The sequence below is a fragment of the Fukomys damarensis genome, unplaced genomic scaffold (genome assembly GCF_012274545.1).
Source record: "Fukomys damarensis isolate Sample0158 unplaced genomic scaffold, DMR_v1.0_HiC HiC_scaffold_24, whole genome shotgun sequence".
NCBI lineage: Eukaryota > Metazoa > Chordata > Mammalia > Rodentia > Bathyergidae > Fukomys > Fukomys damarensis.
The window spans coordinates 63,809,636-63,823,164 of NW_022900936.1; the positions used below are offsets into that span (position 1 = coordinate 63,809,636).

At 35.1% G+C, this 13,529-nt stretch overlaps 1 protein-coding gene across 6 annotated transcripts in view; it reads right to left on the reverse strand.

The window, feature by feature from the left end:
* Gsk3b (glycogen synthase kinase 3 beta) overlaps positions 1-13,523 on the reverse strand; it is a 166,357-nt gene extending 152,834 nt beyond the window's left edge. For all 6 annotated transcript variants that reach the window (XM_010630018.2, XM_010630016.2, XM_033768033.1 and 3 more), the window contains exon 1: positions 12,885-13,523. In XM_010630018.2, coding sequence (XP_010628320.1) covers positions 12,885-12,972 — 88 coding nt within the window. In that variant the 5' untranslated portion in view covers positions 12,973-13,523. The remainder of the gene's footprint in view (positions 1-12,884) is intronic.
* Between the last annotated feature and the right edge of the window lie 6 nt (positions 13,524-13,529).

A 13,529-nucleotide genomic window follows, 5' to 3' on the forward strand; every position in this document is an offset into this window, starting at 1 on the left:
CAGACCTATACCTGTTCTTTGATAACTCCTCTTGGTTCAAGAAAGGCACGTCAACTATTTGCTACTTAAGGAGAAAACAAAATCTCTTCCATGTCTAAAAATTGTACCTTAGGCCAGACAACCTTCTCACAATGTGCACAATTAGTCACAGAAGCAGAAACAAGAAGCTAAATTATTCAGCAACAGAACTTATGTTGTTTATTATTTCTCACAGTCTTTGGAAAAACCAGTGGTGGCAAACCTATGGCACATGAGCTGCAGCCGGCTGTTTGTATCATTGAGAGACCTAAAAGGTTTGCCATAACCACTCTAGAATTAATATATGAATATACACTAGTACATAAAGAAATACTATCAGAACCAGGGATTTAGCTCAGTGGCTCCGCCGCCTCCCTCACAAGCACAAGGACCTGGGTCTGATTCCCGTACCAAAAAAAAAAAAAAACCACCTTAAAGACTCAAAGAGGTCTTATAAAAACTGGTTTCCATAACTTCCCTATAATACTACAAATACACATTTAACCACAATGACAGGACCTGCTCATATTTAAATACTGTCTATTTATTGTATCTCTACTCTTTCATACAATAAGCTACTTTGAAAAGAATCTGTCTTTGATCTGTCAGCTTTTACTGTTCTAAATCTCTCTTCTATTCTCTATTGCTACAAACTACAAATAAAATCCTGGTGGGCTTGAGGTTATTATAGTAGTGGCTGCGCATGCTCAACTGTTTCAAAGGTGCTATGATTACTAACCAGTACAATCTAGTACCTGAGTTCTTTCATTCATTCAGCCACCTACCTGAAAGTTCACAGCCACTCAGCACTAAGCACACAGTATAACAGAAGTTTCTATATCTCTGTATCTCTTTCCCTTCCCTGCTATTATTCCCTCAGATTCAAACAAAAGTCTTGATTTAACTTTGTATTTTTCATATCAAAACTTACATGTTTCTAGAGATATCAATAAGAGTTTGGTGACCTGGAAATTTCTTACCTGGCACTACTATATACACAACAGCACCATGATAAACTGCCTGCAACTTGAATACAAATGAAGTGACCCAATATTGAAAGCTTTATACTCCACATATGCAGAAAATACAAAGAACAAAATAATATATGCCACGGTGAAACTTTAGTCTCCTAAGGAAAAACAAGTTAATTAGAATATAAGGTAGAATATAGAAAGGGTCATAGACAATGCTGCAGAAGTTATATGCAAGTGAATTTCATGCCTTGGGGTAAGGCATGGATGACTAAATAGCTAGGATGGCTATTTGAGATTCTGAAAGCTAAGTAGGTATCTGACACATCAAAGGAAAAGAACACATGAGAAAAACATATGGACCAATTAAATTTCATTAGGGTTAGGAAAACCATGGTAATGACATCTAACAAGCATACCAGTTTAAAAAAAAAAAACTCAACACATTTTAACAGTTGCACATATAAATATGGGGAGGAAATCTCTAAGAGACCCTTTCCTGAAGGGCATAAAAAAAAAAAAAAAAACCTTCTTTAAAGATATAAAATTTCAAAATAAACGCAGCTAAATACAAAAAAAGCAATGACATAAACAAAAGTAGTTTTTAATGCACACCCCTTTTTCATTACTTGGAAATAAGAAAAACGTATTAGGTAGGTTGAAAACAATATAACTCCTTAATATATTTAAATCTGTACTGTCCAACACAGTAAATACTAACAAGCCATGGCTACTGAGCACTTGGAATGGGGCCACTCTGAATTAGTATGTTAAGTGTGGAATACTAAGTTATAAAGATTTAGTACTAAACACATGAATAGAAAATGGTTTTTATATTGATTAAATGCTGAAATAATGTTTTGGACACAGTATAAATATATAAAATTTTATTTCACCTGTGCCTTTTTAATTTTTTTAATGACCCATCGAAAATTTTAAACTGTATTATATAACTCATATTCATGGCTTACGCAATTCTGAACAGCTACGTCTAAACAATTAGTTTTTTCAGATTTCCATACTTGCTTCACGCGGTTGCTTTATGTTAGTATGGTAATCAATTCATCATAATGATACCAAGTAACCTCCAAAAATCTGTCAATGTCAATGTACTGAAAAGGTAAAGACATCAGCCAAAAATGTGTCACTAACTACCCTTTTCGAACAAATATGAAAAGCACAATGAATTAACAATTTTTCCAGATATATACCTTAGTACTTTGGGTATTGTAAATATCAGACTATGTAAGAACTACTGAGTGATACAAAGCTAATGTCTTCGGACTATGTAAGAACTACTCAGTGATACAAAGATATGCAATCCAGGAAACAGGATAATCACCCCTAAAGAGCAATGAAGTCTCAGAATAACAGGTGTTCAATAAGCCCCGGAGAACCAGGTCAGATACCAGCAGAATGAGAGCTTTAAGAAAAAGGTCACTCCAGGAAAAGAAAAGGGAGGGGGATTATAGGTATCAATCCAGGAGTTTGAAAAAATGCTACATTTGTGGAAGGAAATTAAGATTATGTCACTGCAAGCAACACAAGAAAAAGAAAAATACCAATATTGGAAAGTTTCATAATTCTTCAAATATTTAACATGACGAAGCAATTCCATTACTAGGTACATGCCCAGAAGATCTAAATACGTGTCTACAATAAAACTTGTTCATCAATGTTCACAGCAGTTTTTCATATGAGCCCAAAAGCAGAAACAATCCAAATGCTCAACAAACAATAAATGGATAAACAAATTGTGGTATTTGCATACAAAGAAATAGTATTCAGCAATAAAAATGATATACTAATACATGCTACAACATGGGAGAACCTTGAAGACATTATGCTAAGAAGCCAATCATAATAGACCACTAGCTGTACAAATCCATTTATATGTATTACTCAGAATAGGGACCTACAGAGAAGCAAGATTAGTGGCTGCCTAGAGATGGTGGAAGGAGATGACAGGGAATGACAATTAGTAGGTAGAAAGTTTATTTTTATGCTTATTCATTTCAAAGGTTTGTTTGTTTGACTGGTTGTTTGTTTTGAGACTCTCACTGTGTAGTCCAGGCAGGCCTTGAACTATGTATGTAGCCCAATCTGGTCTTGAACTCAGAGCCATCCTTCTGCCTCAGTCGGCTGAGTGCTGGGATTACAGATCTAGGCTACCACATCCACTTACAAAGTTTCTTTTTAGAATGCTAAAAATATCTTAAAATTAGATTTTGATGAAGATTGTACAACTTTTTGAATATTTTGAAAATGTACACTTTAAAGAGGTAAATTTTATGTCCTGTGAAATTGTATCTCAGTAAACTGTTATGAAAAGAAAATGTGATCACTGTACAAAATTTGTTTCTACTAAGAATACTGCTCAGTATCTAGATACTAAGAATAATTCAAGTAATTATGTAACTAAAAAATAGCAGTAAATTACAATAGTCTAAGAGCAAAAGGACATGGCAATAAGTTATTATCTACCACAGTGAAGTCAAAATATAGTACTTAATATTAATTATAAGAAATGGATTAAAACCAAATTTAACATGGCAAAAAATACTAAGGGAATAAGCTCTCATAAAGTTGCATCTGAAAAACTGGACTAGGAGGATGTATGTTTACTTTTCATTATAACCTCTGTACAATATGATTTCTTTAAATCACATAAAGATGCTACGTTATAAAACATAAATAGTTTTAAAGACTAAAGTATGTTTAATTTAGGAGCAGAATTAAACCATGCGCTCTTATAGAGGTAAAAGGCACAGGCTTTATTGACACTGATGTACTCTGCGCCTCTGATCTCTCAAGAGAACAGGTTTTCTCGTCTAAGATGAGAAAAATGGAAAATTAAAGAAAAAAATAAATTACCCTTTGCCCTTGTCTATACTATGAAATAAACATCTACTTTCAGAAAAAAACAAAATATCAACTTGGCACTATAATTTCTTAAATAGTCACAAAACAGAATACATTTTAAATGTTTATCGCTTATGACTATTAACATTTACCTCACATCGCCAAGAGGAATTCTCTTACCTTTACTTACTCCCCATCTATTTACAGAGAAATGAGAAATAAAGACTTAGTAATCCACTAGGTTGAAAACAAAAGCCACTTTTTAGAGTGATTTATTAAATTTCATTTTAATTCTCACACTCTTCTACTAAAACCAGTGTTAATTTAGGTTCTCATGCACAAAATACAAGTCCATCAAAGAAATTACTAAATTGTAAAAAGATTCAAAATGCTTAAGGAAGGATATTTAAGAAACTGTAATAGTGCTACCTCTAGGAAAAGAATCTGCTAGTTACAAAAGCAGAAACGGGAAGACTTCACTGAACACCTTTTAAATTATGAACCGTTTTTTACACTGTTTCAAAGCAAACTATATAAAGCATGTAATTGTCTAAGACACAGTATTGAGGTTATTTCCATATGTTAGACAGAGCCTGCCTTACTGTTAGATGTACATATAAATTTATCTATCATTGAAACTCTACCAACTTAAATTTTCTCTTTTTCTTTGGTTTAAATAGCATGTAGAGCTACTGAAATACTAGGAAGCCAGCAAATTTACTGCACGCAATACTATCAGTCTGATGCCAGGTGTAACCCCAGCATCTACAATTCTCCAGGTGTTGCCTCCACAAACTCAAATCTAATATTAGTTACTTATATAACTAAACTCAATTTCAACAGATCATGAAGAAAGTGGTTAATTAATTTAAAATTTTAATTGGTTTTACAGAGTAAGAAGGATGTCACACACTTAATGAAAAGAAGCCTTCCTTGTTAAGAAATCTGAAACCCTCAATTTTTTTAGTTGTTTAAGCCAATTAAGCCTCCCAGAATTTAAGACCCACAAAAGAACAGTACTATCATGATCATCCCTTTTCTTCAACTCAACTATTAAGAGGCATCTTTTCCCTTTTTACTTCTCATAAGCCATAAATGTATTTGGCAAATGTACTCTCTAAACAGCTAACAGTAATTCAAAAGAAAGATTACGTGACTCCATGCAGTGCCTTCCACACATTCCACAAACAGAATGTACAAATAGGTAAAAATCCATATAGTAACTCCATATATAATATATACCAAACAGGATAAAAAGAGAGAAACCAAGCCTTAAAACAGGTAAAACTGTTGCTGAGTAAAATATGTAGATGGACTATGGAAGAAAAGAGTCGGATTCATTCAAAGGTAAATGGATACATACTGAGGATATACTCCTAAGTGAAATAAATAAGTCACACATATGCAAATACCGAATAGTTTCTCTGGTGTGAAAAACTAAAATAGTACTCAAGATCCTAACGGGACAATTAGCAACGTGAAATAGGAAGAAAAGGACCAAAGGTGTAGGGACAGTGAGAAGGACAGGGAAAGGGGAATAAGGGAAAAGGAAAAAAATATGAGAAAATATAAAAATGGAATTAAAGTGTTTGAAGGTGGGGAGGGGAGGAGGGGGTGAAGGGAGGGGGGGGACAACGGAAAAAATGAGAACCAAGACCTGTCATGTAAAGGTGTAAGATCCCAATGATGAATGTAACTGTACTGTATACTTAAAATGTACCAATAAATTCAATTTAAAAAAAAAAAAGAGTTGGAAACATACCCTGGGCTAGCATACTAAAGACTTTAGTACCTTTGTCCATATCACTGAAATCCAACTAGAGGTTGGTCAATCAGATGACCCAGTTCTCTTCCACATTACTTCAGTAACCAACAAATTAGAGGATGTTTGATGTAGTGAGAAGTTACTACAGAACCCCAGCTCTCCAGAAGAGACTTTCCTGCCTCCTGCCCCTTTAAAAGAGAGTTAAGTTAGTATGATTTTAGCCTTATCTAGGTGAACATTTTGAAAAATTAAAGTGATCCCCCTGGAGCTGTCTGACCCTAAACTAAATAATCCCAATACACTTATTTTCTTTACTCTATTTTTAGTAGGCATAACACTTGATACTGGGTACCCGTTTTCTTCTAATTTGTGACTTTGAGAAAAAATACAACTGAATGAACTATTGTGTTAATGTCTACTGCAGCACCACATACACTAAAAATAGTGTTTAATAATAATAAAAGTCCATTAATAAAAGCCTGAAAAACAACCTATAAGCAGAGTGTGTGCTCCATCTGCCAGCATGTACCAGCTGCTCAGACTTTTTGGTTTACCTTCTGATTATCTACTACCAATAAATTTCAAAAGGATGAAGTTCCAAATTACCCAATTCCACACTGATGTATAGCTGTTACTCTCTTTTGGGGGGAGGAGGGTGCATTCCAAGTTTCAAATACTAACAAGTGTCCAACAAAGTTTCAAATACTAACAAGTGTCCAATACTGCACATACTTGAATAACTGGTTGAATATACCATCAAAAAGTATGACATATTTCATAAGCCATAGAACAGATATGAAAATAATAATCCTTAATAATGATTAATTTGGGTAAACAAGATTCAAATATTATCTCGAGATATAAATATATCATATTTATTTATGAACTGTCAGCACTGTTTGATAGAAACCAATGCTACGATGACATTAAACCAAAAATAAAAAATCCATATAGTATTATTCTTATGCATAAGCCTTAACAAATCATTGTCAATATTTATTTTAAGTATTCCCTGAAATTTTTAAGGAATTAAGGTTTTTTTCCAATATAATTATAAATGGGTAAATACTGTATTTGCTAACAGGCATGCCTAGAACTAATTTCAAAGCAGTGCTAATCATAACAATCTTACACAGTCATTGCTGAATTATCATTAAAAGAGTATCTTAAAAGAAAAGGCACACATCTCTGTAGTGTAGGTGTTAACACCTCTGTAACATACAAAATAAGAACAAGGTCTCTGGATTCAGAAGGCCTGTTTAAATCCTAGCCAAGAAGCTCTCTGGTTAAGAAATCTTCGACAAGTTGTTACACTTCTGAATCTCATCTATTAAGTGGAGATAACAATAATAGCTACGTTACAGAGTTGTCATAATGATTATGAACCACTGCTTATAAAGAGTTGGCAGAATACTTACTAGTAAGAGCTCAACAGGCATACCACATGTTAATCACATTATTCTTGGCCACTTTCAATTACAGCAACCCTATTTAGTTTTGTCTTGCTAAGCAAGGACTGTGCCATGATGCAACAATCAGTGGGAATGAAAAATAGAATTAATGCTATTTCTCTGAAAACTTTCTAAAAGTTTTGCCTGCCTACCTACTAATTCCCTGGATTTAGAGCAAGTCTATTCAATCCTAAACCTATAAATTCACTTACACGGTTATCTAAAATACAAGTTTCTAGAAACAAGTTCCTCCTTAGAAATGCTTACTACAATGTTGCATTAAAAGGATAATCAACAAAATTAAAATTCCAGACCATGTTAGTAAGAGAATATACTAAGCTTCATACCATTGTTGGTCGTGGTACCCTGGAGACAAAAGGAAAAGATGGTTTAGGTTTGGCAAAATCAGTTCCAAAACATAAAAAATTTTTAAATGCTAGGGAAAAAGTAATTTAAAAAATTCTAAGTTGTAACTGCCTATCCTTTCTCTCCAAAATATTAAGCAAAAGCAGGACCATAAATTCGGGACACAAATCTACAAAGTTATGCACTTACACTTTATACCCAGACCAAATATATTACAGGCACAAGCATATATTAGAATAATTTAATGAATACCCACTATATGCTAAGGATTAAAAAAAAAAACAAAGAAAAACTCAGGGCCGCAGATTTAGCTCAGTGGTCCCACAATCTGCCTTATAAGTGCAAGGTGTCGAGTTCAATCTCCAGTACCAAAAAAAGAAAAAAAGAAAACCACTCACTAAAAAAATACTAGAATTCTAGAACTGAGTAACATTCTTCTGTTTTCTAAGTTTAATGGTAGGAACCTTTTGGAAAAACATATTGCTCTCCTTTAGGGTTAGATTTTTTTTCCACATAGGTTTTTACATAATATCCAATACATCCTTACATTATATTCAACAAATTCCAAAGACAATTTGTATAATTAAGGTTGTGTACAACCAGATATGAACAAAGAGAAAATGAAAAAATGGAAATAAAGTATTTGTAAATAGGGAAGGGAGGAGGGGGTGAAATGAGGGCAGGGGTAAGGGGAAAAAATGAGAACCAAGACCTGTCATGTAAAGGTGCAAGATCCCGATGATGAATGTAACTGTACTGTATACCTAAAATGTACCGGTAAACTCAATGAGAAAAAAATGATTAAAATATCTCTCAGTAAATGTTATTAAAAAAAGATACGAACAAAGACTGCAACTGCTACTTTAAAACTCATGAACTATGAAAATGTTATTCTTGAATGGTTGTAAAATTCCCCTTCCACCTCCACCACCACCATAAACAACTCCCAAAATTCAGCTAGAACACGATCCTAAATGTTCCAGCAAGTTCATGTTGTTGTGGTTATGTTCTTAGTAGAATAATCTCCAGGTAATCAGGTTAATACCAGCACTCACTGTCATCATACCCATGTACTTTGGCCTGCCTTCCACTCTCCATTGCAGGGTGAAGATCACAAAAGGCACCAGCCTTAAATACAAACCCATCCCCATCCCTCTCTCACAATCTCCTCAGTCCTATTTAAAATTATGGAGCTCTGGCAGGGTCAGCATATATATGTTTTTCTGCCTTGTTTATGTATAATTCTTTATGTTCACACAAAAGTAAGAGCTTTGCCCATCTTAGAATCTGCTGACACTCTCGAAATCTTTGGCTTTCCCAGCCTTGCTGTTTACCCAAACAGTATGTTACACTTGCAATTGAAGTGCAATACAGGAGACAGACAGAGCAGGGTCTAAGTACAGGTCCACCTACAAGTGAAATGAGATGTCACCTCATTTCCCACATGGGGATCCTAATCAGCTATAAATCAACTGTGAACCTCTGGGTTTCTTTGAAGTTTCTTCCTAGTGTTTAAGTCTTACTGTCAATTCACAATGAGTAGGTAATTATTTTGTGAATATTTTAGTGTTAGCAAATCTGGTTAAGTTGTTCAGAAAGGAATGAAATTAAGGTCTGGATTCAGTCTCACACTTGAGCAATGTTATCCCATGTTAGATAGAAAGATATAGAGAGACTGAGTTGCTACCTACCCTTCTGTTTTAATCATACAAATCAATGTGGCAAAATGTGTCTATCATTAACTAATTCTCTTTAATTAATAAAAGTTTTGATGGAAAATAGTTTATATGAAGAAACAAGTGATATTTACTGGCTTATTATCCCATTTTTCAAATCTTATTTAAGCACTGAACCTAGGGAATTAAATTTTCTACCACAGTGTACCAGAAGGATTACCACTAAATTCAAAATTTCCACAGGCAATCCCTTACTTGCTCTACTGAGTTAAATATACAGTAATTTGAGTCTACAGAAGGAAATGTATAATGTTTATTTAATAACAAATAGGCCTGGATGTGAACAAAGACAAAAGTTAGTTTCATCATAGCAAGTAAAAGAAATACTTATTCTGATATAAACTTGTGCTAAATGCCTTAACTCAACAAACAGGCAAAATTACTTGTTATAAAATCAACTTTTAGCTGAATATGATGGCATGTTAATCCCATTACTCTGGGAGGCCGAGACAGGAAGATTTTGAGTCTGAGCCAAGGGCTGGCATTTTAGAGACTTAGCAAATCAGTCTCAAATTTAAAAAAAAAAAAAAAAAAAAAATTTTTTTTAAAGGCGTGGGCATGTGGCTCAATGCAAAGGCCCTAAATTTAGTCCTCAGAACCAAACCAAACCAAACCAAACAAAACAAAACCCCACAAAAACAAATCATGAATCAAAGGCATGAATACCCAATGCCACAAATAAATATATATTTAAAATGCTAAGTCACAGTTGAGTGCAGAAAAATTAGAAACAATTGATGGCCTAGAAAGTTAAAAGACCATTGCCAGCTACTAACTGCTCTCTGCTGAATTTCAAGAGAATTCACTACATAAGAAATTTTTAAAAAGTGAACTCGCCTACCCTCTCATTGAGCACTCTCAATTTTCCCATTACAATTAACAAATAACTCAGCAGTCAAGTCTTCCAGACCAGTAACCTCACAATTTATTTTTAACTCCTGACTCCTTCACAAATGTTCCCCTTCAATGCAATGCAAAGTCCTGCCAGTTCTTCAATCACATTGTCTCTCAATTCGGTTCTTTCATCCCATTTTCATATTTTATTTTATTCCCTCATGATTCACAACAAATCCTGCTACTTCCCTAAAAGGGTTCTAATGTCTTTCTACTCAAATCCATCAATTATGTTGTCTAAAACATCTTCAAATATCTTGTTCTGCAATTCACCGTAAATCCAGATCTCTCTTGAATCTCAAACTTACAGGCCCCTCTGCTGTCTTATCAACTAACCCTTCTCTATTCCTCAATTCCATTTCTTATTTTCCTGGTAAACAAGGTCCCTTTAATTCAGATTTACCAATTTCCCTGTTGTCTCTCACAAAATTCACCATCTCATTGCTTCTGTACATTCTTTCCACCTAAAATCCTTCATGCTTCTCTATCAGTTCAGTTACAGCTCCCTTTAACATCTGTCTCAAAATAAACCTTCTCTGAAAAGGTCCTCCTTCTCCAACTCGTCTTTCTCATCTCTTTATTCTTTGTTCCTCTGAACAAAGGATTCAATTTGTATTTTATAATTATACAGTCATCATGCTAATGTTTCCTATTTTCCCTCCTAACCTGCCTTAATTATTAAATAGGCTTTTGAAGACAAGAACTGTAATTTTTTATATATCTTCATTTTGAGCACTTCCCTTAGAATGCTTAAGGGTTCCCATTTCTTCTAAGTCTCCTTAAAATCAAGGTTGTCAAAACCATAATTAGCACTGAATAATTTTTAAGTTAAATTGAACTGTATGGTACTATAAAATTAAAACGTTTAACCTACACACTTAGAGTTACTGCATCCTTGTTCACCATTTCTGTCAAGAACTAAGGAGTTATTTTCAAAGAAAATCCTGGAAACAAAATGAAAAGTCCCAAAACTTAGCATTATAATCTAGGTATATAAATCTTTTGAATAAATCAATTGACTAAAATTGATTTTGAGTGATCTTTAAATTTACTAACAAGGTGTGAAGTATACAAACACTCCAGTACAAGAGACTGTTAAATAGCTATTGCTAAGATCTGTTTCATCATAGCTGAAAATCACCCCCAGAATTTAAAAAAGAATCTTTTCAAATGACCCCATGAAATGCTTAGAAAGTGTGATCCTTCCCTGAAACATGCAAAGTCAGTTTCCCTCTTCACATACTCTGCATTCTCCACTAGCTAGTCACTGAGGGGGAAAAATTAACTTTCAAAAATAATTTCACATTCAGCTATTACCTGGGGCTATTCAGTTTCAGCTAAATTCTAAAAGCCAATATGAAGTTAAACCTTGAGCCCAAATTAAAAGTAACCATTTTACGTTGCTTAAGGATATAATCAATTTCACAGAAAAGCATATACATTTGGAGTTTAAGAAAAAAATTTTTAATCTCAGTTCTTCTAGGAACAAAACAGTTCAACTTGCCCTTATCACATCTCTTTTGCAGAAAGTAAGGAAACAGTAGAGATACCTATATCAAATTCTAAAAATATGTTTAAATAAGCTATCATTAAATACCACACAAACATCTCCACAAATAGCTACATCAAAACACTGGACACTTAGTATACCAAACACTTCAAAAAAAGCAGACTTTTCAGGACAAATCCAGCGCAAGAGTACAGTACAGATAGACACAACCTCCAACACGGCTTAACACTGCCCAACACAGACCCAAACATCCTTATTACACCCAAGATCACAGTCTTCTGCAGAAACTATTTTGGAAAGGCCTAAATCCATATCTTACAACTAAATCCATACTCAGCTAAATGCGACGGAAACTAATGATACAGTATATTTTAAATAGTCCTAAAAAGGAACCCCAATCTGTATTCTAGAATATATAACAGCGAAGGCAATGGCACCTCAAAACTGAACTTAATGACAATGAGCCAGTGACAATTAACGTTTAACTTAGTGTTTGGCACTATGACAATACAAGCCTCAATCAAAACTCGAACCTACTTCCACGTTACATTTTGACTGAACAAATTATATGGGGGCAGACTGGTAACATCAGAACAAGAAGTTTAGGAGATAAAACAACCACTTATCCAACTGAAGACAATGCACTTAGAGATGCAACTGCTGCTTGATTCACCAGCTGCCACTAGCACCTACTAAAAGGATCAATGCTCGCTTCCAAACCTGAATGCCAGAAATTGAGCAAGTTCATCCCCAGATTTAAGAACAAATACTTTGTATAGTCACACAGCTTCACACACACAGCTCCCCCGGAAAAAAAAAAAAAGTGATGAGGCTGGGACATTTAATGTCTCTGTTAAATATACAAAACTATGGTAACTCTTGAGACTCGAGCTAACTAAAATATCCTCCCTTAGATCAGAAGACATACGGCCCGGCAATGTACATAATGGTTTATAAATCAAGACGTGTCCTCTTTATTGAAAAGAACAGCTAACGAAACACTTGTATCGCTATTTTCAAGTGGAAATGCTCGAGCACTCGATAAAGCTCACTACCAACAGCAAGAAGAGTGTAGCAAGTTCGGTTTCAAGTCGATTCAACCAAATTATACTCTCTCAATTCAAGGTTAATGAGACCGGGGGAGGTGGTATGGGAGGAGAAGAGGGAGCTGCCTCATCCTTGACTGAAGACAGGTTTCCATTACCTCTGATTGTTCTCTCAGGAGGGCTACAATTAAAGACTCTGGTATTTCGAGGTGTCTTATTCTAAAGGTGAGGTGGAGAAGGGGTATAAAATAAAATCGATACTCACTGCTAACTTTCATGCTGCCAAACGCTGAAGGCTGCTGCACTGGCTTGCAGCTCTCTGCAAAGGAGGTGGTTCTCGGCCGCCCCGACATGATTCCCCTTCCCGAATCACCTTTTCCTTCCTCCTTTTCTTCCTTTTGTTTTATGTTGGGGCGTTAGGTTAATGATAAATGCAGCATTAAGTTCTCCCACAAGAAAAAGGGAGAGAAAAAAAAAGATTTCGTTCTCTTCGCTTTTCACTCTTCTTCTACAGCTATTTTAAAAAAACAGCAACGTATTTCTCCTTCAAGATAGATAGGTGGATATTCAACATATAGATGATTTAGGGCTGGGGAAAAATAGAATTTACCTCCCTTTCTGGGGAGAAAAGAGGTGGTGAAGGGAAACCTTAAAAATACATATATCACGTGAAGCGGGGACAGACAACTTGATTGAAAATAAGTACTTAGAATACGGTATTTTCCTTGGGGATTTTTTTCCGAGTCAATGAAGAAGGGAAGCGGCGGAAGGATCACGAGTCTCACGCTAGAAGAGAAGGGGGATGGGAAGGAGGGAGGGAGGTGGCGGCTCGGAGATGCGGCGGGAGAAGCTGCGACTCCGGCAGCGACCGGATCCGGCAGGCGGACGGCGGGGACCCGGCGAACTGGAA